General features: G+C 43.6%; 1 protein-coding gene across 2 annotated transcripts in view; it reads right to left on the bottom strand.

The window, feature by feature from the left end:
- The window catches only part of aasdhppt (aminoadipate-semialdehyde dehydrogenase-phosphopantetheinyl transferase), a 97,883-nt gene that overhangs the window by 42,935 nt on the left and 28,821 nt on the right, over positions 1-26,127 (bottom strand). For both annotated transcript variants that reach the window (XR_011935192.1, XM_072476753.1), the window contains exons 3-4: positions 18,170-18,291; positions 6,773-6,934 (exon numbers count right to left, since the gene is read on the bottom strand). Coding sequence is in view for 1 of the 2 variants with exons in the window: in XM_072476753.1 (XP_072332854.1) it covers positions 6,773-6,934; positions 18,170-18,291 (284 nt within the window). In the remaining variant the exon portion in view is untranslated. The remainder of the gene's footprint in view (positions 1-6,772; positions 6,935-18,169; positions 18,292-26,127) is intronic.

Raw genomic sequence — 26,127 nt, 5'->3', positions numbered from 1 at the left:
AAATACTTTTCACTGTACCTCGGTACACGTGACAATAAACAAATCCAATCCAATCCAAATGTGGAACTTGTTCAAGGAACAGGTACTACGTGTCCTTGATATGCATGTCCCTGTCAGGCAGGGAAGAGATGGTCAAGTGAGGGACCATGGTTGACAAGAGAGGTTGAATGTCTTGTTAAGAGGAAAAAGGAGACTTATGTCAGGCTGAGGAAACACGGTTCAGACAGGACACTGGAGGGATACAAGATAGCCAGGAGGGAACTGAAGAAAGGGATTAGGAGAGCTAAGAGAGGGCATGAAAAATCTTTGACGGGTAAGATCAAGGAAAACCCCAAGGCCTTTTACACATATGTGAGAAATATGAGAATGACTAGAGCGAGGGTAGGTCCGATCAAGGACAGTAGCGGGAGATTGCGTATTGAGTCTGAAGAGATAGGAGAGGTCTTGAACGAGTACTTTTCTTCTGTATTTACAAATGAGGGGCCATATTGTTGGAAAGGACAGTGTGAAACAGACTGGTAAGCGCGAGGAAATACTTGTTAGGAAGGAAGATGTGTTGGGCATTTTGAAAAACTTGAGGATAGACAAGGATAGGATTTCTGAGCATCTGGAAAGACACTGCTTGATTAGGGATAGTCAGCACGGATGTGAGGGGTAGGTCTTGCCTTACAAGTCTTATTGAATTCTTTGAGGAGGTGACCAAGCATGTGGATGAAGGTAAAGCAGTGGATGTAGTGTACATGGATTTTAGTAAGGCATTTGGTAAGGTTCCCCATGGTAGGCTTCTGCAGAAAGTAAGGAGGCATGGGTTAGTGGGAAATTTGGCCAGTTGGATAACGGACTGGCTAACCGATAGAAGTCAGAGAGTGGTGGTGGATGGCAAATATTCAGCCTGGATCCCAGTGGCGTACTGCAGGGATCAGTTCTGGGTCCTCTGCTGTTGTGATTTTCATTAATGACTTGGATGAGGGAGTTGAAGGGTGGGTCAGTAAATTTGCAGACGATACGAAGATTGATGGAGTTGTGGATAGTGAGGAGGGCTGTTGTCGGCTGGAAAGAGACATAGATAGGATGCAGAGCTGGGCTGAGAAGTGGCAGATGGAGTTTAACCCTGAAAAGTGTGAGGTTGTCCATTTTGGAAGGACAAATATGAATGCGGAATACAGGGTTAACGAGTTCTTGGCAATGTGGAGGAGCAGAGAAACCTTGGGGTCTATGGGCAGCACGGTAGCCTTGTGGATAGCACAATTGCTTCACAGCTCCAGGGTCCCAGGTTCGATTCCGGCTTGGGTCACTGTCTGTGCGGAGTCTGCACATCCTCCCCGTGTGTGCGTGGGTTTCCTCCGGGTGCTCCGGTTTCCTCCCACAGTCCAAAGATGTGCGGGTTAGGTGGATTGGCCATGATAAATTGCCCTTAGTGTTCAAAATTACCCTTAGTGTTGGGTGGGGTTACTGGGTTATGGGGATAGGGTGGAGGTGTTGACCTTGGGTATGGTGCTCTTTCCAGGAGCCGGTGCAGACTCGATGGGCCGAATGGCCTCCTTCTGCACTGTAAATTCTATGAAACTATGTTCATACATCTTTGAAAGTTGCCACTCAAGTGGATAGAGCTGTGAAGAAGGCCTTTGGTGTGCTAGAGTTCATTAACAGAGGGATTGAATTTAAGAGCCGAGAGGTGATGATGCAGCTGTACAAAACTTTGGTAAGGCCACATTTGGAGTTCTGGTCGCCTCATTTTAGGAAGGATGTGGAAGCTTTGGAAAAGGTGCAAAGGAGATTTACCAGGATGTTGCCTGGAACGGAGAGTAGGTCTTACGAGGAGAGGTTGAGGGTGCTAGGCCTTTTCTCATTAGAACGGAGAAGGATGAGGGGCGACTTGATAGAGGTTTTTAAGATGATCAGGGGAATTGATAGAGTAGACAGTCAGAGACTTTTTCCCCAGGTGGAACAAACCATTACAAGGGGACATAAATTTAAGGTGAATGGTGGAAGATATAGGGGGGATTTCAGAGGTAGGTTCTTTACCCAGGGAGTAGTGGGGGCATGGAATGCACTGCCTGTGGAAGTAGTTGAGTCGGAAACATTAGGGACCTTCGAGCAGCTATTGGATAGGTACATGGATTACGGTAGAATGATATAGTGTAGATTAATTTGTTCTGAAGGGCAGCACGGTAGCACTGTGGATAGCACAATTGCTTCACAGCTCCCAGGTTCGATTCCGGCTTGGGTCACTGTCTGTGCGGAGTCTGCACATCCTCCCAGTGTGTGCGTGGGTTTCCTCCGGGTGCTCCGGTTTCCTCCCAGTCCAAAGATGTGCAGGTTCGGTGGATTGGCCATGATAAATTGCCCTTAGTGTCCAAAGTTGCCCTTAGTGTTGGGTGGAGGTGTTGACCTTGGGTAGGGTGCTCTTTCCAAGAGTCGGTGCAGACTCAATGGGCCGAATGGCCTCCTTCTGCACTGTAAATTCTATGATAATCTAGGACAAAGGTTCAGCACAACATCGTGGGCCGAAGGGCCTGTTCTGTGCTGTATTTTTCTATGTTCTATGTTTCCAAGAGAATTGAATGAAAAGCAGCTATCCATGGCGATAAATAAATGAACAGCAGACTTCAACTGTAATAGTGGAAACATTAGACTCCCACTGTGTAAACAATGGGCTTTTGTTTCCTTTTGCAAATATGGTGGCTGGCTAACACAATAGTGTGGTTTCCGCAGTTATGATTGGTGGCTGGAATTTGCCAACTTAATGTAGATTCAATGTGGATTTTTTTTAAACCATTGATTCTTGGTATACTGCACAAGATGTCCTGTTTTATTAGCTAATATTAAGCAAAATGTAACACTGAATACCACTCAATAACTGAAGGGAATTGCTGTCTTTGAGATTCATTTTGAAAGCAAGTTGCATATTTGTAATGATATTCATGCTGATGAATACTTTTGACCAATCTTTGAAAATTGCACAATTGTCATAGTATCATAAAATTTACATACAATCATGGAATTTACAGTGCACGAGACCATTCGGCCCATCAAGTCTGCGCCAGCCCTTGGAAAGATTACCCTACTCAAGTATCTAACACATCTTGAATTGAAATAAAATCGTTAAGTGTTGGAAAAATTTAGACGATCTGACAGCATCTGTGGCGAGAGAAACAGAGTTAATGTTTCAAGTCAAACAGGACTCTTTTTCTGACCTGCTGAGTTTTTCCAGCACTTAGTTAGGTTTCCAGCTTTTGTAGTATTTTGCTTTTATTGCACCTTGAACGGATATAGACATGATTTTGAAGACTCGAGGATAAAGCATTCACTTTTAAGAATAAAATAATACAAGGTATAGAATAAACAATAATGGGATTTGTAGTGAATATTTTAAATTTCTAATTTCTATAAAAATCTCTTACAAAGCCAAAAAAAAAAAAAAATTTCATATTCCCTATAATTAAAATAACCAATTCATCTTGAAATGTACAATCAAATCGAATCAATAAAGATGATATAAATGTCTCCATCCTGAAAGACATTTTACAAACAGAGTTATCTGACAAACTTCTGAACCCCACACAGCATTTGTTGCCACACGATGATGTCAGAGTGCCAGCAATTGCAAACTAAAATAGGCAGGAAATTGGAAATGTCAACACAGGAAGACTATATATATATATATCCAAATTGTCAGTTTATTACTGGTGAATATAAATTAATATTTTCTGCATGGTAATGTTTTTCCTGCAGAACAGCTGGTCTGATATTAACACATGATGATAGCTCTGTGCAAATGTTCCTTCTCTCCATTATACTTAGCTCACTTCCAATATGACTGTGCCAGCTGTGGCTCAGTGGAGCACTCTAGCTTCTGATTCAGAATGTTCTGGGTTCAAGTCCCACTCCAATGACTGGAGTACAGGATCAATGCAGTACGACAGGGCTGCACAGCCCTGCCATTTGGATGAGATGTTAATGCACTCAGGCTGATGTAGCAGATACTGGACACTTTTCAAAAAAAAAAAAGCAAGGGAATTCTCTTTGTGGTTCTGTCCAAAGTTCTGCTTGCGGATATCACGAAAATAGATTATCTGGTCATTGCTGCTGGTTATGCACAAACTATCTGTCTCAATTCCTACATTACAGCAGTGAATACATCTCAAAATAATTGCCTGTAAAGCACTTTAGGATGCTCTGAGGTTATAGAGATAATACATAAATCCAAGTTCTTTCGTTCCTTTTCAGTAGATTATTTTCCTTTCTCAAAAATGTGTTTGCTAATTTAGCTAATCGCTTGGGCCAATTTTCCCTTTATATTTAAAGCATATACCTATCAACAATGGTAGCATTCAAACTCAGGAAAACTGCAAAGGCAGATGGATTTTCATTAGCACTTGCTCCTTTATTGCTTTTAGCAGGTAGGACCTTCATTTAACAGCCAAAATTATTTATAAAAAATTACACTCACATGAAATCATAATACTTATAAAATGTTTATATTAAAAATGAATTGCTGGTTAGTGATAGCCCATGTGCTTTAGAGGGGAAAGGCCTATATATTCTGTTAGGGCGATAGTTTCTTTAAAAAATAGGTTTCACCAGAGTATGATTTCTGATAAAACAGCTGGCTTCCAGTAAATGATCATGTGACCAAGTTGCCCGGGTGATAAACAAGAGAAAAAAGTCAACATGAGGTAATTACAAGGGTAAGATTCTGTGTTCAAGCAGTTTAGATTGGAGAACAAACTGGCTGCAGAAAGAAAATATTTGAGAGTTCAGTTGAAATTTTGGGTATTGGCTAAGAAGTGAAATCTTTGTTGGCTGAATGATTCGCAACAGTGAGTTGGAAGACTGATATAGATGAGCGGAGGGAAAGAAAGAGAGAAAAAGGGAGAGAGAGAGAGAGAGAGAGAGAGACAGACATGCAAAAGTCTCTAGTTAAAGAATATTATAACCAGTAGAGTCCCGACTTGAAGTGGCTATGCTTAATTCGCTAGTGATGCCGGTGTTGAACAGGACGTTTACAAGCACAGGATGGTTGAAGGACGTTTGAGGGGGAAACCTTGTCAGAAGTAAATGCAAGGTTCAAGAAATCTCAACCCTTATAAGAATCTTTGAAGTAATACTCAGACCAAGCAATTAATCTTGGGCAGCACGGTAGCATTGTGGATAGCACAATTGCTTCACAGCTCCAGGGCCCCAGGTTCGATTCCGGCTTGGGTCACTGTCTGTGCGGAGTCTGCACATCCTCCCCGTGTGTGCTCCGGTTTCCTCCCACAGTCCAAAGATGTGCGGGTTAGGTGGATTGGTCATGATAAATTTCCCTTAGTGTTGGGTGGGGTTACTGGGTTATGGGGATATGGTGGAGGTGCTGAACTTGGGTAGGGTGCTCTTTCCAAGAGCCGGTGCAGACTCGATGGGCCGAATGGCCTCCTTCTGCACTGTAAATTCTATGATAATCTCCAATTTTTGATAAGTATTGGACTTGCGTTATGGGGATGCCAAGTCTGATGTAGAAGGAAGGGTGGTTTGACGAGCAGTTTAGATTATAAGTAATTTAGTTAATCATACATTAATCTTTAACATAATTGATAAGAGTGTATTTATTATTGTTCATGTTCTGATTGCGCAATAAAATTTTGGTAAACCGCGTGTTTTTATTCTTTTAGTACATACCTGGGTTTTCAGTTTCTAAACTGGTCTCTACTGAGATCATAACGGTATTTATAGATTGAATCACTGAATACACATCACTGATATGTCAGATCTATTAAATATCCATAAAGATAGAGGGGCAGCTCGCTGGCGCAGTAGTAGCATTGCAGTCTCACAGCGCCGAGGTCCCAGGTTCAATCCCGGCTCTGGGTCACTATCCATGTGGACACATTCTCCCCGTGTCTGCATGGGTTTCACCCCCAGAACCCAAAGATGTGCAAGGTAGGTGGATTGAACACGCAAAATTGCCCCTTAATTGGAAAAAGATTAATTGGGCACGCTAAATTTATCTTAAAAAGCAAAGAAATTTTTCATAATGTGGTCCTATTTAATTTAAATATGTTGCAATTTAATATGTTGCAATCAATAGCGCATCTAATGTTGAAAAACATCCCAAAGCATTTCACTGAAGAAATAATTAGAGAAAAATGGATGCCAAACAAATGAAAGGAATAGTAGGAGGATCAATGAGATGATCTTTAAGGTGAAGAGGTGGCAGAGACAGAAAAGTTTAAGGAAGGAATTCACAGCATATGGTCTAGACAGCTGAAAATAGTCACTATTGACGAGGCGAGACCAAAGAAACCAGGACAGGAAAAGAGCGGGAGAGGGCGTTTTCAGGGCTGGAGATAGCAGAGGTTACTGACATAAGGTGAGGAGAGGTCATGGAGGGATTTAAACACATGGATAACAACTTTAAATTTGTACTGTTGGGAGACTGCGAGTCAATGTAGATGAGAGGTGTCGAGTGCGGGACGTCATGCAGAATAGGAGACAAAAGTCACAGAACTTTGAATGAGCTAGAGGTAAATTTGTAGCTGAAGCAGAATTTAACCATACTTTTACAGATAATCAAAAGGTGAAAGGCAATAGATACCATTTACAAAACATCGACTAATGTCAAGATGGAGTGCACAAAGTGGGAATTAAAAAAAAATTTTTTTTTTTTTTTTTTTTTTAAAGCTTCCATCCCTCACTCTCTCAAGCAAACAGTTAGAATCAAAGATCTTCAATAAGTTGACCATTCATAAAAGTCAAGTTACTTTGTTTAATCTGTATTATGTAATCTTACCTCAAATGTCCAACCTTCTTCCTGGTCTCCATCCAAAAACATTATTGTTTCCTTAGAGACCTGCCCTACGCGCATATGTAATGGTGATACATGGAACTCAATTCTCTGCAGATTAAATCCTACTCCAACTCCGATAGCCTTTAAAAAGCTTTCTTTCAAAGCCTGGAAAGTAAAGAATTGAAACTTGAAAATATTTTATTTTTTCTAAATTGTAAATAAATCATATATAAATAAACTCTGACAGCAAAGTGAATCTTAAAGTAACATGAAACTATTTGTCTGCTCTGCCTGGACCTGTAAAGACTTAAATTACCTGCAAATACTCGCATTCAAAGTATCGTCTTGCATCATTGGCCTAGTCTATATATATATATATATATATATATAAATAAATAAATAAATATATATATATATATACACACACACACACACCTCTTCATTCACCCAAGGAAGGAGCTGTGCTCCGAAAGCTAGTGATTCAAAACAAACCTGTTGGACTTTAACCTGGAGTTGTAAGACTTCTTACTGTACTCACCCTTGTCCAACGCCGGCACCTCCACATCATATTTCGTATGATGTAGGATAAGTACATAAACAAAGTGACTAATTATTTTAATATCAATATTTATTAATGTAACACCTAGAAAATCGTAAAAAACAGTACAATAGAATTACAGTTTCTGCACAAAAACAGGTCATTCAGTCTGTGCTGGGTTTTTGCTCCATATGAGCCTCCTCCACCGCTCCTCAACTAACCTTGGGGTGGGTTTAATCAAACGTGACAGGAGATAACCAGATAAAATAAGGTGCACAGAGAACTGGAAGAGACTAATAGCACCAGAAGAGGAAACAGTAAGATAATAAGAAAGGTCAGAGTAAGACGGATGCAATAAGATATAAAATTAGGTTTATTGTGCGTGTGTGTGAATGCACAGAGTGTGGTAAATAAGACTGGTGAGTAATAGAGAACATAATAGTGCTGGAGAGAGAATGTGTTGTTTTTTTCCATTCATGGGACGTGGGCATTGCAAGCTGTGCCAGCATTTATTGCCTATCCCTACTTGCCCTTGAGGGCAACAGTGATCATTGAGTCAACCACATTTCTGTGGATCTGGAGTCACATGGAGGCCAGACCAGGTAAGGATGGCAGATGCCCTAAAGGACATTAGTGAACCAGATGGGTTTTTCCAACAACTGACAGTAGTTTCATGTTCATCATTAGACTTTTTAATACCAGATATTTTATTGAGTTCAAATTCCATCCCCTGCCATGGTGAGATTTGAACCCAGGTCCCCAGATCATTACTCCGGGTCTCTGGACTACTAGCCCAGTGACAATACCACTTTGCCACCACCTCCCCTTGTCTAGAGGGGTCAAGGGCAAGAATCTATTTGGTTCGAGCCAAGTAGAATTAATTGCTGTGTATATGTATAGGCCACCACTAACAGAAAAGATACAGAGGGACAAATTTGCAAGGAAATTGCAGAGGTACAAGAATTATAAAAGTTATAATGGGGACTTCAATTAGCTCGAATATAGACTGGGACAGTAATAGTGCAATGAATGGGACACTAACAGCATGGGAGGCAGAGAGGACAAGAATTTCTAGAATACAATTATCAGAATTTTCTATAGCAGCATGTTTCCAATCCAACTAGGAAGGAAGCATTGTCGGATCTGGTTCTGGGGAATGAGGTGGGTAAATGCCAGTCGGAGAACATTTTGGGGACAGTGATCATAGAATCAATAGGTTGGGGAGAGTTATGGATCAGGAGAAGGACAATCCAAAAACATTAATTGTGGGAGGGCTTCAAAAGGCAAAGGGGTGATAATGGAATTGGCCCAATAGGATTTAATTGGAACCAAAGGACAGTATGTAACAGAACTATAATGGAACAATAGGCTGTCTTTAAAGAGGAGTTTTAGTTTGGGTATTGCTAAAGTACATTCCCATGATGAGGAAATGTCAGTCAAACAAATCCAGAGTCCTCTGGGTGATGAGAGGTAGAGAGTAAAAGGAAACTGAAAAAGGGGAAAAGTTGACAGATGTCAGGTGGATAGTACAATTGAGAACAAGGTTGAATGTAAAAGGTTCAGAGGGGAAGTGAAAGTAAACAAATGAGAGAAGCAAGGGGAGGATATGAGAGACTGCAGCTAACAAAAAAGGAAATCCAAATGTCTTCTATAGACATATAATTAGAAAAGGGTGACTTTTAGAAAAGAGAAGAATCGAAGCTGATTTGGGACCTAAAAGGTGGTTTTTACATGAAGGAGAGGGGCATGACAGAGATACTAAATGTGTACTTTGCACCTGGCTTTACAAAAGAAGATGCTGCCAAGTCTTAGTGGAAGAGGAATAGTTGAGACATTGGTGGGGTTATACATTGACGATCTGGCTGTACAGTACCTAAAGTTGAGGAGTCATCAGGACCGGATAAATGCATGTAAGGATACGGAGCGAAGTAAGGATAAAAAATGCAGAGGCACTAGACATAACATTCCAATCCTGCTAAGATACGAGGATGGTGCCAGAGGATGAGAGAATTGTTGAAAATAGTGTATGGGTAAGCCCAGCAACTATAAGCCAATAAGTTTAACCTTGGTTGTTGGAAATCTTTTTGAAACGATAATCTGGACAAAATTAAAAATCACTTGGACAAATGTGGTATAATTAAGGAAAGCTAGTATGGACTTGTTAAGGGCAAATCGTGTTTAATTAACAAGAGTTTTAAGGTGGCTAAGACAGTTGCTATAAGGTACATGAACTTCCAAAGGTAGTTGATGAAGTGCCCCAGAACAGGCTAATAGACCTGGCCCAAAATGAATTAGACTTGGGTATACAGCGCACAATTATAATATTTACAAATTTACACAAAACTTGGGAGTATTGTAAACTGTGAGGAAAACAATAATAGACTTTCAAGAGGCCGCGGACAAGTGGCAGATGAAATTAAGTGCATAGAAGTGTGAAGTGATTCAGCAGAAAGAATGAGGAGGCAATCTAAGCTAACGGAAACCATACTAACGGCATTGTACTAAAGAACAGAGGGAACTGGGAGTAATTTCCCAGTGCAAAAACCTGGGCTAATACATGGTTTGACTAGGGGGTGTCCCTGGGGAGTTAATGGGCGCGATTCTCCGGCCGTGTTGCACTCAAGTGAGAGCACAACGCGGACAGAGAATGCCAGGAGAGGCTTTCAGCGAGCCTCCAGACAGGCTTCGCACCTCGCGAGATTCTATGAAGTCCAGCGAGACATCGGAGTCAGAACTCCGCCCCAAATAGACATGACCAAACGGTAGGTCGTAAACCTACTTAAGACCTACTCACTTGAGATCCACCGGCCACCCTTGATTCGCTGGCCTCCCTAGGGAGGATACAGCCTGGCACCGATCAGTGCTGGTCCACACAAACATGGACCTGGCAGAACGGCAACTGGGGTGGGGGGGTCCAGATCATTGGATACCCCTGTGTGGTCAGTGCAAGGGTGCCCAAGTGCCAGGGTGGCACTGCCAAGGGCCCTTGGTGGGGGGGGGGGGGGTTTGAAGGGTGGGAGAGTGCAGGGTAGGTAGGGGCCTCTGGAAGTTTGGAGGGGTGATGGGTGGGGATCCTGGAAGGGAGCAGGTGCTGTAAGGGTACTTGGGGGGGGGGGGGGGGGGGGGGGGGGGGGGGGGGGGGAGAAAGAGAGAAACCAGAAGAGGGATGACTCCCAGGGACCCCATAACAGGGTGGCCTCACTTGAGGGGGGGGGGGGGGGGGGGGTCGGGGGGTGTCAATGTGTGTGGAGGGTGATCTTGCCCATGGGTGGGGATCCACAAGTTCAGAGATCAGGGCAGCCTGATCTCAAGAGTTCAGCTCCCCAGTGCGCTAAACCAGTGAGAAACTCCCCAGGTCCCAAAAGTCGTCTAAGTGTCACTGAATAGAGGTGGGGAACTTGTCGGGGATCATAATCCCATGTTGACTTTTTCTGATCATACCATGATGTTCCAAGTGCATTGTTCAGGCTTTCTTTAAAAAAAGAGATTCCAGCACTTCCCTGATGACTGGCTAGTCATGTAGTCTTGTAGTTCCTGGATTTTCCTCTCTGCTCTTTCTTGAAGATGGGTCTTCCATTTGCTAACTTCCACTCAGGTGGGACTGTAATAAAATCTAGAGAATCCTAGAAAATCATAATCAGTGCATCCACTACTATCTCAACAGCTATCTTGAATAGCAGTGTTACATTTGAGAAAGCAGTTGAACGGCTGGAAGCAGATAAGGTATCCTGGGCTTTTAGAGGCATTCAGTATGAAAACAAATAAGTTATGATAAACTTTATAAAACACTGGTTGCATCTCAATTGAAGTATTGTCCAATTTTTGACACCTACACTAGAGAAGATATGAAGGCATTAGAGAGGATGCACAACGACGAGCATGGTTACAGGGCTGAGGAACTTCAGTTACATGGATAGATTGGAGAATCTGGGGCTGCTTTTCCTTGGAGAAGGGAAGATTAAGAGGAGACTTGATAGGTGTTCAAAATGAGTGGTTCAGACAGATTAGATAGGGAGAAAAAATTCCCTATGGTGGAAGGATCGAGAACCTAATGACACTGATACAAGCAGACTGGCAAAAGGTGCGATGGTGAGTTGAGAGAAACCTTTTACTATGCAGTGAGTGGTTAGAATCTAAAATGCACTGTCCTGAGTGTTGTTGAGGTAGATTCAATCATGGCTTTCAACAAGGAATTGGATAATCCCCCCCAAAAAACTTTCAGGGCTATGGGGAAAGGCTGAGGAACAGGACTAGGCGAGTTGCATTTGCAACGAACCGGCATGGACAAGGCTGTCTGAATGGCCTCTTTCTACACCGAATTAATTTGATGTTTCTGTCAGCAAATCCTTTCCCCATCATGTGCTTATCTATGTTCCACTAAAGTATACCCGTGTTTTTCACCTCTACTGTTACTGGTGATAGCAAATTCCATATTCTTACCATTCTTTCAGTAAAGAGGATTCCTCTGAATTCTCTATTAGTGACTACCTTATATTTATCACCCTTAGATTTGGTCTCCCCACAACGAACCATCATCTTTATTTCTACCTTGTCAAACCTCTTCATAATGTTACAAGGGTTAGATCACCCTTTAGTCTTATTCCTAGCTAAAAGTGTCCAAGCTTGTTGAGACTTTCATAGTAAGTGTACCCTCTCAGTCCTTCCCGATCTACATTGATTACTCAAACATTCAATTTAAGCAGCAAAATATTTAAAAGAATATTTTACAAACAAGACCAAATTCTCAGAAGCAGCTGTTTAAATTCAGCTGGCAGTTTAATTGACAATCTGACGAACAGTTCAAAATATGACACTAACATAGCCAAAAAAGGGCTTGGTGATCGGAGACATCAGGAAGTCATTAATGATGATAATTAACAGGTTAATTACTAATCTTAGATACAGAAGTGGACAAGGTGGATTAGTCAAGTCGGGATGGGTAGTGTGGATAGCTAGGCTATGGAGTGGGTAATCAGGTTGAGTTAGAGTGAGCGAGCAGTCAGGACGGTTGGGTTGAGTGGTCATGTTGGCTGGAGTTGGGACGGTGGGGGTTTGTGCAGGGTGGTCTGGTTATGGAAGCTGGCTGCATGGCAGGATATCCAACTCCAGTGGAGTGGAAGGTGGAGGGGGGAAAGGAAAGTCAGGTTGAGGGATGTCTGGAGGTGTGGGGTAGTATATGCGAGGGGTAGAGGATTGGGTTGAGGATTGGGTTGTGCTGTTTAACACCGTGTTACATCAAAGGTTAAACAGTGTAACTATTCTAGAGTAAGTAATCCATATCAATCACAAATCTTTAACACTGAGATCAGTGCTATAGACATTTATGGAGCGTCCAGCAGTGCAAATCAGACCATCGGAAGTTTAGGCCAATACACACATCAGGACCGTTTCTAAACAATAATCGTTTCATTAAATCAAAATAAAAAAGATCTGCTAGAATGTTTCAGGAATGGGCAGTACAGTGGCACAGTGGTTAGCACTGCTGCTTTGCAGCACCAGGACCTGGGCTCAATTCCTACCTTGGGTGACTGTGTGTGTGGAGTTTGCACATTCTTCCAGTGTCTCCATGGGTCTCCTCCAGGTGCTCCGGTTTCCTCCCACAGTTCAATATGTGCAGTTTAGATGGATTGACCATGCTAAATTGCCCCTTAGTGTCCAAAGGTAAGGTGGGGTTACAGGGATAGCGCGGGCGATAGGGTCTTGGTACGGTGCTCTTTCAGAGGGTTGGTGGAGAGTTGATGGGCCAAATGGCCTCCTTCTGCACTGTAGAGATTCTATGACTCTATGAATGAGAGATTATAGCTATGTGGATAGAATGGCGAGTCTGGAGTTGTTCCCCTTGGAGCAGAGAAAATGGAGGGGATTTGAAAGAAGTGTTTAAATCCATGAAGGGTTTAGACAAGAGTAAACAAAGAGAAACATGTATCAGCAACTTGCATTCAGTGCATTGCTACTCCCCATACGGACTGATCAGGCCAAATATAAAAGCAAGGAAATTAATTTGTAACTGACAGCACAGAATTGGATTTGTTGCTATAACTGCATTTATGTGCAAGGTTTGACAAATTCAGAGTCAGGCAAATCTTTGAATTGCACAGCATGGAAAGCCTGAGCCAGGCCTTTCATTAAAAAGTGTTCAATTCCCATACCAGCTGAGGTTATTTATGAAGGCCCCGCCTTCTCAACCTTGCCCTCGCCTGAGGTGTGGTGACCTTCAGGTTAAATCACGACCAATCAGCTTTCGCTCTCAAGAGGGAAAGCGGACCATGGTCATCTGGGACTACGGCGACTTTACTTTTTGCAAATAAATTAACACAGTGTAGCTTGATGAGTTTTTAAAAAACGTTGTAATAAACATAGCCCTGCTTTGATCACAACTCAAACAATGGAGAAAGTGGGAAGTCAAAATAGGAAAAATCAACTTACCACATCACTCCAACCAAAAAAACAGCCAACTCCCATTTCAACTTGGGAGCGGACTCATTAATAAACACTAATCAGAATCATATTAAACATTATTAGAGCTCCTACATGATTTTAACTAGGCTGGTTAGAAGTCCAGCCGCTTGGCAGATTAGAGCAAACAGTTTGGGGGCCTCATTTCAGAGATGACCTCAAAGACAGAAGCAGTATACTGGGTGAATATACCCTAGGATGGGAAAACTGAATTATGAAGAGAAACATGAGATACTAGATTACTTCAATTGGAATTTTAAAAAAGAGAGAATTTTGATGGGGTACATAAGGAAAAATATTCTTCCGATTGTGTAATCAATGTTAATTAACCACAAAGAAAAAATGGGAGAAATCACCTTACAAGGAAGGATACTGGAACAGGGGAGTGGTTGAGGGGAAGCTTTTGCATTTTTCTTAGATTAACTAATTATTTAAAGGTAAATAAAAGGGCTATCGGAACAGACTGGAATTAACAGTAGGCATGATCAAACTTAGAAATGGTGGGTTAATTGTCCTCTTTCTGTGCTTATAACATAGGATATCGGAGCCGGTGTCGGCCATTCGACCCATTGAGGCTGTTCCGCCCATTTAAACATATCTTGACCAATCATCTACTTCTTGCGTCATTTTTCCCCACCAACCACATATCCCTGATGTCATTAATATCCAGAGAAATATCTATTTCAGTCTTCAACCTGCTCAGTGATTTGAGCTTCCACGGTTCTATATTCCAGTTAATTATGGTCCTGAATTAAGATAACACAAGTAAGTAGCTGGGAGCTTCTTGCATGTAATAGTTTAACCAAGGATGCTATTCTACTATAGTTACCAATTTCAGATGTAAGAAAGTTCCCCTAACAGGTATGCTCACTGCTGTTCTAGAGTCTGGTCAGGACCTGACTGGTTATTTTCATTTCTCTATCACAACATAAAAAATACCAAAAATGCATCCCTTTATATTGGAGAAGGTTGCTCAGCCATAATGTACAAGATCGAACATAATCAACCTAGTGTGCAAACTGTGCAACAAAATAATAAAAACAAACATGCTGGAAATATACAACAGAGCTGTGAGCATTTGAAACCAATAGATGGATGTATTTTTGTTCTTCAGATGCTGACTGCCATGACTTCCAACATTTTTATGAAGATTTTCAGATTTAAACTGATTGTAGTTTTTTTTTTGATGAACAAATTAGGCGTGTGGTACTCTGAAGGTAGAATCACCAAAGCTCATTGTGAAAGCCATAAGGTGGTCTTCTCTCATAGGCCTTCTGAGCAGACCATGTAAGAGGATGTACAAAACAAATAGCATTTTTGCCCATTATTTTTGCAGTAATATAATAATCTTTATTAGTGTTACAAGTAGGCTTACATTAACACTGCAATGAAGTTAGTGAAAAACCCCTGGTCGCCACATTTCGGCACCTGTTCGGGTACACATTGGGAGAATTCATTTTTACACAGCTGGAAACTAATTGAAGGTGAACAGGTCAGCAAACATTATCGTTGTAGCAGTATACACAGAATCTAAACATATAACCTTTAACTTGAAAGTATAAAAATATATGTGAAAGAACCAAGTGTGGCAAATAAGATTGGTGAGTTAGTCACAAAAATTGTCATGTGGAAATACAACGTTGTGGTTTTAGACCTAGTTCAAAGACAGATAGAATTGGTATTAAATATTCCTCGATACAAGGTAGTTCAGGAAAGGGGGAAGAGATGGCTGTATTAATAAGGATAACTGTCTATGCAGTCTGCACGTTCTCCCAGTGTGTGTGTGGGTTTCCTCCGAGTGCTCCGGTTTCCTCCCACAGTCAAGAGATGTGCGGGTTAGGTGGATTGGCCAGGCTAAATTGCCCTTGTCCAAAAAGGTTAAGTGGGTGTTACTGGGATAGGGTGGATACGTGGGCTACGATAGATATGTGGGCTTGATAGGGTGCTCTTTGTAAGGGCCGGTGCAGACTCGATGGGCCGAATAGCCTTCTTCTGCACTGTAAATTCTATGAAACAATGGATGCTGGAGATAGAGGATGTCCCAGAGAGGTCAAGGGGAAAATCTATTTGGCTGGAATGAAGGAACAAAAATGATGCAATTACATTGCTCATTGTAATGGCTAGACCACCAACTAGTGGGAAGGATTCAGAGGAACAAATTTACAAGGAAATTAGAGAGGTGCATGAACTATAGAGTAGTTATAATCGGCAACTTCAATTATCTGAATATAGGCTGGGATAGTAGCAGTGTAAAGGGCAAAGAAGGACAAGAGTTTCTAAAGAGAGTGTCCAGGAGAATGTTCGACAGCAGTATGTTTCCAGTCCAGAAAAAAAAAAAAAAAGAGGCACTGCTAGACCTGGCTCTTGAGAATGAGGAGGGCCAAGTACATCAAATGCCAGGAGGAGAACATTTAGGAGACAGTATCATTGCATCATATGGCTTAGGTAGACTATGAAAAAGGACAAATAACTATTCAGATTAAGAATAATTAACTGGTGGAAAGCCAACTCTAATGGGGCATGAATGATTCCAATTATCTCTCCCAAATCCAAAGGTTGCCAGGAAAAACAGTAACTGAACAATGGGCTACCTTTAAAGAAGAGATAGGTTGGGAACATGGGAGGTTCTGTGGCATGGTGCGTAGCATCCCTGCCTCTGAGCCAGAAGCTCCAGGTTGGTGCATTCATAACATGACCGAATAGATTGAAGATCAACCTGCAAATCCTTCCAAATACCTGTGGCAGGCAGCAAGAGCAGGACTGTCTCCTGGTCAGCCAGAAGGTAACAGCAAATCATTTTGGTACATTGACAAACATAACCATGGAACAACACATGGAAGTCCATGTTTGCCATTGCCCTTTTAGGGTGTGGTACCTGAAGAGAGCTCAGCACAGTCAAGGTATATTCTTCCCACAAAGGGAAAAGGTAGAGCAAATTAATGGAGAGATCAAGATTAAGATGAAAGCAGAAAATTATAGCTCATGGAATAATAGGTACAACAGCAACATGGATGCAAAATTAGTTGAACGACAGGTGGTTAATGGCTATTTTTCAGATTGGAGGAAGGTTTGCAGTCAAGTTCCCCAGGTGTCAGAGTTAGGAACCTTGCTCTTACTGATAAATATTAATGACTGAGACCTTGGTATAGAGGGCACAATTTCAGAATGTGAGGATGATACGAGAATTGGAAGCACTGAGCTGTGAGGAGGATGGTGTAGAACTTTAAATGGCATCTACAAGTTGATGGAATGACCGGACAAGTGGTAGATGAAATTCAATGCGATGATTGAGAGACAATATAAAATATAGAGTACAATTTTTAAAAGGGTGCAGGAGCAGAGGGACATGGTTGTATATGGGCACAAGTCATTGAAGGTCGCAGAGCTGGTTGAGATAGTGCATAGCAAAGTAGGTGTGTGGGTTTCTTACAGGTGCTCCGGTTTCCCATCTCAGTCCAAAGATGTGCAGGTTAGGTGGGGTTGTGAAGATAAGGTGGGAGAGTGGGTCTAGGTAAGGTACTCTTTCAAGGGCCAGTGCAGACTCAATGGGCTGAATGGTCTCCTTCTGCACTGTGGGGACAAATCTATGGATTCTATCCTAGATTTTAAGAGGGGCACAAAATGTAAGAGCAAGGAGGCTATGTTAAACTTGTACAAAACACTGATTCGGCCTCAATTGGAGAATTGCATCCAGTTCTGGGTACCACACTTTAGAAAGGTATGAAGGCATTAGAGAGTGCAAGGGTTCACAAGAATAGTTCCAGTGATGAGGAACTTCAGTTAAATAGATTGGAGAAGTTGAGATTGTTTTCCATGGAGAAGAGAAGGCTGAGAGGAACAAAATTAAAAAATGCTGGATAATCTCAGCAGGTCTGACAGCATCTGTGGAGAGAGAATAAGCTACCGTTGAGTCTGGATAACACTTTGTCAAGGCTGAGAGAAGATCTGACAGGGGTATTCAAAAGTTTGAGGGGCCTGGACAGAGTAAATAGAGAAAGACTTCTCCCATTGGTGAAAGGATCGAGAATGAGGGGACACAGTTTGAAAATAATAGGTAAAAAGAAAGAATGGAAACAGGAAGAGAAACCTTTTCACACAGCGTGTGATTAGGATCTGCAATGCACCGGCCGTGTGTGTGGTGGAGTTAAGTACAATCTAGCCATCCATGAAGGAATTGGATTATTATGTGAAAAGGAGGAAAGTGCAGGGTTAGGGAGAGAAGGCAGAGTATGGCACCAGGTGAACTGCTCATTCGAGGAGCTAGTGTAGACATGACAGGCCAAGTGGCTTCCTTCTGTACTGTAACAATTCTGTAAGTTTTAATCTAAAAGTTGTAAAATGGTATTTTAATGTGCATGCATAGAAACTAGCTAAATTAAAACAATTCTCTTTTAAATAAAACATACCCAGTGTCTGTAAAACATGACTAGTTGTGCCCATTCATCACCTGCCATTTTGATTGTATTCCATTCGTGGTCTGTGAATTGTCTATTCATAATTCGGAAAAACTCTGTAACCGAGCTGCTGCCTGTGAAAGAAGTCGAGAAAAGAACCTCCCAGTTATTCCACCACTAAAAATATATTGAAAACAAAAAAAAAAAATCACAGCAATAAAGAATTTCAAATGGTTTGGCGAAATAGAAAACTCTAACTTAGTGATATTGTTCAAGGTATATACATATCCAAACAATTACAGATTTTATAATTGTCACATTGTTTCCCTAAGCAGCGCCATTTGTATGACAATTAGTAATTCAATGTTGTAGTTGCGTTCCTGCAAAGTGTGACTTTAAATTAAACATTAAGCAAATTATATTTTCCAATTATAACCACTGTAAAAGTTATAGCTTCTATAGGACCCTACTCAGAGAAAAAAAGAAAACACTTTACATCCTTAGTTGAAATACGTTACGTTGCTAATTTCCTATATTTGTAAATGAAATAACTTTTTAAGCAATATGCCAACTTCTTATGCACAGCTTCTGCTCATGGTCCCTTCTCTTGCTATCTCATTGCCTCTCCTTCTCACCAACTCACCCGTGCTGACCTTCAAGTTGCCATTGATCATGCTTGTCAACTCTGTCTCTTTGTCACTGAGTCTCCTCTCATCGCTTCCCTCTCCCAAACCCTTGTGTTCAAGGGCTCAAAAGATGAGCAGGGAGAGGCAGGAAAAACAGCTTCGACTTTCAGGGTAGCAGAGGTTAGCTGCAAGCTGGGAGAGGCGGCAAGAAGGAAAGTTGGTACTGACCAGGAGGACCAGCGACCGGAAGGGTTGGTGAGAGGGAAGGTCAACAGCAAAAGGGAGGGCTGGTGATGAAAAATCAACAGATTCCGGGAAGTTCAGGGAGCGAAGCAGGGAGGCAACACCAAAATGGGGCCAATCAGGTCACACAACTCTGTCACACCGATTGCAAAACAATATTAACTGCCTGACATTAAAGTGGAAAGACTTACACTAAACTATTATTTTATGTGTATATAATACATTTTAATCTCAACAAGATGAAGGATGATAATGGTGAGCATTTGGCAGGCTTCTATCTTGGCCCCAACTGATCTTTAATTAGAAGCATTGCCAGGCTGATTAATTGTAAAACCTTTTCTTCATTGCATCAATAACATACTTCTGAGCTGCAAAAATCTACCATGCCAGCAAAATAAATGTTTTGTTTCCATATTTATATAATACTTACCATTTCTACCAATAATTTACAGCAAATTCCGATTTTGAGTTGTCCCATTTTAAGTTATTCTGCTTTAGCATCAGTCAGTTAATAGTTATAGTTTCACACTGGGTCTGCAAAGGGCTGTGGACCCAATCGGTGCCATTTTGGAGAGCCCTCCCCCATTCCCTGATACTCCCAGTTATAGCCGACCTTCCCTCTCGCTGACCTCTACTCTTGCTAGCCCTCTCTCGTCGACCCTTGAAATGCTGCCCTTTTTTATGCCAGCTTTGAGCTAAGGTCCTGGTATAGCCGGATCGAGTGACCCTTGTTGCTAATTTTGCCTTAGTTCAATTGCTCTGTTTTATTACCTTTGCTCGAGTCGCCAGGTATCTTTTATGATACCGCCACGTGGTTCAAGTCCGAGTAACGATCAATAATTCAATATACCGATTAGTAAGGTTTAAATCAAAGCACATTTATTATCCACAGTAATCGCTACTCATGCACAAATTCTACGTCTAAGCTACTTCTACAACTAACAGGCCTATATTTAACTTTGGACTGGCCCACCAGGTCAGGGAAACAAATGGCCTTTCATTCAGGTTCTGAGCCTGCGGGATTCGAAGTTGGTACAGATTGGTAGCTAGGAGCGCCTATCTCGTAGCGAGCATTGAATTAAGACTTACGAGTTTGATCTTCACTGGAGTCACTGCACCGGTCACGGTCAATGTTGGTTCGTTGTTGCTGGGTGACCCGGGCAGGACGAAGAGCGCGAAGAGGTGGAGAGGAAGAGAAGAGAGCGATTTGAACTTGGGGCTCAATTCTTATAGTCCCCAGGGGCTTCCCGCCTTTCGGGGCGGACCCTGTATCTGGTCCCAAGTGATTGGACTTTGTCCCAATCGCTTGGTTAGATTTTCTCCAATGCTGGAGCGGTTCCCTGATCGATGGGCGGTCTTGAGGTGCTCGCTCACCTCCTTTTGTGTCGGCTCCTGCTGGCGCCGAAGAGTCTGGTTTTGCTTTGTGTGTCTAAATGTTGCTTATTGTTCCCGGGAATTGCTCATTAGTATGCAGATGGCTGTTGTTTTGATATGCTGATGGTTGCTGGTATCAATGTTGTCTGGCCTTTCCAGAGGTAAATACATAGCCAACCTGCAGCTGCTGGTTTTTGGCTTGTTGGCTGACTTTCCCATCAGCCTTTGCCGTTCGCCATTTTGAATCGGGAGTTGGCCATTTTAAGTGGCTACACCCTCCCATTTAACGTTCCGGTGCTCCCTGGCCCACTGCAGGATCGGCTCCTTTTCCTTAAAATTATGGAACCTTATGATTATTGCTCGTAGGGCTTCCTCTGCACGAGGTCTCAGCTGCAGCCAGCAATGAGCCCAATCTAATTTTGAGGGGGACGTGAGAACCTCTCCGCCCACCATCTTGGACAGCATATTTGCTATGCATTCTGTGGGTGTGTTGCTCTCGGTCCCCTCTGGCAAACCCATGAGGCGGACATTTTGTCTTCAAGACCTGTTCTTCAGGTCACTTACTTTATTTCTCAAATATTTATTCACCCCCAGGACCAAAGATAGGTCTTTTTTGAGTGCCTAATCCGATCGCTGTCATCAGAGAGGGCCTCCTCCATATTTCTGACTGTGTCCCCCCAGTGTCTCCATAATTTTGTTCATCCCTTCCAATTGACTCAATATTTGGATCAAGGATTCGTCTACAGATCTTTTCACTTCTCCGGCCACATCCCATTGATATTTTTTCAGTTCAGCCGCCACAACATGGCTGATGGAATTGCAGTCACCTGTGAGGAGGGGATGCTCACCGCCACCATTTTGTCCCACACCAATTCCAGGGAACCCTCAGAATTCTGGAATTCAAGGACATATTCTCTCCACAAAAATCGCAGCAGAGTTACATTTTGCCAATTTGTTTGAGAATTTGAGCGCTCCTATTCTGGTTGTTTTTTGGCATTTTTGTTGCTGCACTGACCTCCAAGCAGCTTTTATATTTTTAATGGCTAGCATCACCGTTACCTCGCTAAAAGGGCGGGTTCGGATCAGAGCAGCGCCCGGTGCGTTCACCTCCCTCACATCTGTCACCAGAAGTCATTTCTAAATGCAGTCACTTTGTTGACGCAAATCATTTAGAGGAATTGCAACTGGAAGAGAGATGTTATGTTGTCTTAAAATGTTAAACCTTACAGATGTTTTGTGTTGGCTCAAACGCAAACAAATTGGCAAGATGTAATTGAGCTGCGATTTCTGTGGAGAGAATGTGTCCTTGATTTCCAGATTTCTTAGCTTTAAAATATTTGTTGTCAAATAGTCCTGAACAAGAAGCCATAAGATGGATAGTTATAATCAATACACTGTATTCAATATGCCACAGAAGTCAACTGATAAACTGTGCATGGTATGGTCCACGAACAAGATTGTTACTTCGACAGAGCACCAATGTGTTTATAGACGCTAGACCTCATCCGTCTTTCTACCCATGTCGTTGGTACCAACATGTACCACATCCTCTGTCTTTCCACCCTCGCCCTTCAGGATGTCCTGCAGCCGTTCAGTGACATCCCAGACCACCAGCGAGGCAACACACCATCCTGGAGTCATGTTGACGGCCACAGTAGCACCTAACTGTTCCCCCTAACAATTGAATCCTGTATCACTATAGCCCTGCCATTCTTCCACCTCCCCTCTTGTGCAGCAGATCCACCCTTGGTGCCATTACATTGACTGCCAGGGCAGCATAGTGGCATACTTGTTAGCACTGTTGCCTCATGGCACCGAGGACCCAGATTTAATTCCGACCCCGGGTCACTGCCTGTGTGGACTTTGCATATTCTCCCCATTTCTGCTGGGGTCTCACCCCCACAACTCAAAAGATGTGCAGCGTAGGTGGATTGGCCACGCTAAATTGCCCCTTAATTGGGAAAAAAGAATTGGGTACTCAATTTAAAAAAATAAGTTAGCTGCCACACTTTTCCTCTGTCATCCCTCCCAACAGTATCCAAATCTGTTAGAAAGGGAAATGGCCACAGGGAACTCCTGCAATACCTGCCCATCCTGGTGGTTGCCCATGCCCTCTCTGCCTGTTCAATCCTCACCTGCGATGTGACCACCTCACTCAACGTGCTATCCACAAACTGCTTAGCATCTCGGATGCTCCAGTGTGTCCATCCTCAGTTCCAGAAATGGTGTTAGTCAGTAGCTGCAGTTGGACAAACTTCCTGCACACATGGCCACCAGGGACTGGAGCTTTCATGATCTGCCACATAGCACACAAGGAGCATACCACGGGTGTGAGGTCTGACTAGGACCCTTATTTACTCACTTTTTACAAAAGATTAAGCAATACAAGTTAAAGTAATCAATTAACTAGTTTTTATACTTAAAAAAAAAAAAAATCTTTTGGTTTGGAGAACCCTCTACTTATGATTAAGTAATTAATTAGGTTTAATTAGTTTAACAATGTTTTAGTTTCATGTTGAGTGCAGATCTCCTACCAGACAATCAAGTAACTGCTTTCCGGTGATGTTATTTTTTTCAAATGTTTTTATCTCAGATCAGTACTCTGTTTACTCCAGTGTCTGGAACTCCTCTCCCACTCTGCTCACCAGAACTCCTCTCTCCGACTCTGCTGCCCGGAGTCAGGAACTCCTCTGTCCCACTCTGCTCCCCGGAGTCACCGGTGTCAAGAATTCCTCTCTCCCACTCTGCTCCCCGGAGTCAGGAACTCCTCTCTCCAACTCTGCTCCCCGGAGTCAGGAACCCCTCTCTCCCACTCTGCTCCCCGGAGTCAGGAACTCCTCCCTCCCACTCTGCTCCCCGGAGTCAGGAACTCCTCTCTCCCACTCTGCTCCCCGGAGTCACCGGCGTCTGGAACTCCTCTCTCCCACTCTGCTCCCCGGAGTCACCGGTGTCTGAAACTGCTCTCTCCCACTCTGCTCCCCGGAGTCACCAGTGTCAGGAACTCCTCTCTCCCACTCTGCTCCCCGGAGTCAGGAACTCCTCTCTCCCACTCTGCTCCCCAGAGTCAGGAACTCCTCTCTCCGACTCTGCTCCCCAGAGTCAGGAACTCCTCTCTCCGACTCTGCTCCCCGGAGTCACGAACTCCTCTCTCCCACTCTGCTCCCCGGAGTCAGGAACTCCTCTCTCCCACTCTGCTCCCCGGAGTCAGGAACTCCTCTCTCCCACTCTGCTCCCCGGAGTCGCCGGTGTCCGGAGCTCCTCTCTGCGACTCTGCTCCCCAGAGTCACCGGCGTCAGGAACTCCTCTCTCCCACTCTGCTCCCCGGAGTCAGGAACTCCCCTCTCCGACTCTGCTCCCCGGAGTCAGGAACTCCTCTCTCAGACTCTGCTCCCTGGAGTCACCGGTGTCTGGAACTCCTCTCTCCCACTCTGCTCCCCGGAGTCACCGGTGTCTGGAGCTCCTCTCTCCGACTCTGCTGCCCAGAGTCACCGGCGTCAGGAACTCCTCTCTCCCACTCTGCTCCCCGGAGTCACTGGCGTCTGGAACTCCTCTCTCCCACTCTGCTCCCCGGAGTCAGGAACTCCTCTCTCCCACTCTGCTCCCCAGAGTCAGGAACTCCCCTCTCCAACTCTGCTCCCCAGAGTCACCGGCGTCTGGAACTCCTCTCCGACTCTGCTCCCCGGAGTCAGGAACTCCTCTCTCCCACTCTGCTCCCCGGAGTCAGGAACTCCTCTCTCCCACTCTGCTCCCCGGAGTCACCGGTGTCTGGAGCTCCTCTCTCAGACTCTGCTCCCCAGAGTCACCGGCGTCTGGAACTCCTCTCCGACTCTGCTCCCCGGAGTCAGGAACTCCTCTCTCCCACTCTGCTCCCCGGAGTCAGGAACTCCCCTCTCCCACTCTGCTCCCCGGAGTCAGGAACTCCCCTCTCCGACTCTGCTCCCCGGAGTCAGGAACTCCTCTCTCCGACTCTGCTCCCCGGAGTCAGGAACTCCTCTCTCCGACTCTGCTCCCCGGAGTCAGGAACTCCTCTCTCCGACTCTGCTCCCCGGAGTCAGGAACTCCTCTCTCCGACTCTGCTCCCCAGAGTCACCGGTGTCAGGAACTCCTCTCTCCCACCCGGAGTCAGGAACTCCTCTCTCCCACTCTGCTCTGCTCCCTGGAGACTTACCAGTCAGCTCTCTCCCTTGTAGCTTCAGCTGCCAGTTTCACCTTCTCCTAGTTTCACCCAACTCCCTATTTCCACCCAACTCCAAATGCACACTCATTCAGCCAAAGCAGCACTCACAGTGCAGACAAGCAGCACAGAGAAGTTTCAGCTTTTATAGGTTTGAAATTATAATGCCCTAGGTTTGAACCAGTTGAATGAAACTCGGCTGACTCCTCTTTCAGGAATGCAACTAACTAGATTGCAGCTTTTAATTACCCAACTAAATAGCTAATTACCCAATTAAAGACCTAATTTAACTACCCTGAAAGCAAGTTTAATTACTACTTATTCTTTTATAATTCACCACTCAAACTCCGTTTCCACCCAACTCTAAATGCACTCTCACTCAGCGCAATATATTTTACTCTTCTAAACTCCAGCGGATACAAGCCTAGTCTGTCTGACCTTTCCTAATAAGCCAACCCACCCATTCCAGGTATTTGTCTGGTAAATCTTCTCTGAACTGCTTCCATTAGGGCAACACGATAGCATAGTGGTTAGCACTATGGCTTCACAGCACCAGGGTCCTAGGTTCGATTCCTGGCTTGGGTCACTCTCCGTAGTGCGGACTCTGTACGTGGAGAATGTGGGTTTCCTCCGGGTGCTCCGGTTTCCTCCCACAAGTCCCGAAAGACGTACTATTAGGTAATTTGGACATTCTGAATTCTCCCCCTTTCTGAACAGGCGTCGGAATGTGGTGACGAGGGATTTCTTTGCAGTGTTACTGTAAGCCTACTTGTGACAATAAAGATTTTAAAAATGTCTTTACATCCTCCCTCAAGTAAGGTGACCAATACTGTACGTTGTACTCAAATGTGGTCTCACTAGTGCCCCGTACAACTGAAGCATAAACTCCCTACTTTTATATTCAATTCCCCTTGCAATAAATAGCATTCTATTAGCTTTCCTAATTACTTGCTGTACCTGCATATTAACCTTTTGTGATTCATGCACCAGGATACCCAGATCTCTCTACACCTCACAGCACTGCAATCTCACCATTTAGATGATATGCTTCTTATGTATTCTTCTCGCCAAATGGAGAATTTCACATTTTCCACATTATACTTGATTTGCCCGATCTTTGCCCACTGTGTGGAGGAGAACAGGGACTGCAGGGAGGATGAGCAAACTGACCAGAGCACCGTGGTACAGGGAGCCGTTCCAAGTGTGGGGAGAGAAAAGAAATTAGATCGTAATTGGGGATAGTATAGTTAGGGGCACAGACACTGTTCTCTGTGATCAGGATCGAGAGTCCCAAAGGTTGTGTTGCTTGCCTGGTGCTCAGGTTCGGGATATCTGGGCTGCAGAGGAACTTGGAGTGAGAGGGTAAAGATACAGTTGAAATTAAATGAAAATCGCTCATTGTCACAAGTAGGCTTCAAATGAAGTTACTGTGAAAAGGCCCTAGTCGCCACATTCCAGCACCTGTTCAGGGAGGCTGTTACGGGAATCGAACCGTGCTGCTGGCCTGCCTTGGTCTGCTTTCAAAGTCAGCGATTTAGCCCTGTGCTAAACAG

The sequence above is a fragment of the Scyliorhinus torazame genome, chromosome 15 (assembly GCF_047496885.1).
Source record: "Scyliorhinus torazame isolate Kashiwa2021f chromosome 15, sScyTor2.1, whole genome shotgun sequence".
NCBI lineage: Eukaryota > Metazoa > Chordata > Chondrichthyes > Carcharhiniformes > Scyliorhinidae > Scyliorhinus > Scyliorhinus torazame.
Note: the sequence above shows the minus strand (reverse complement) of the source record. Positions and strands in the feature narration are given on the sequence as shown.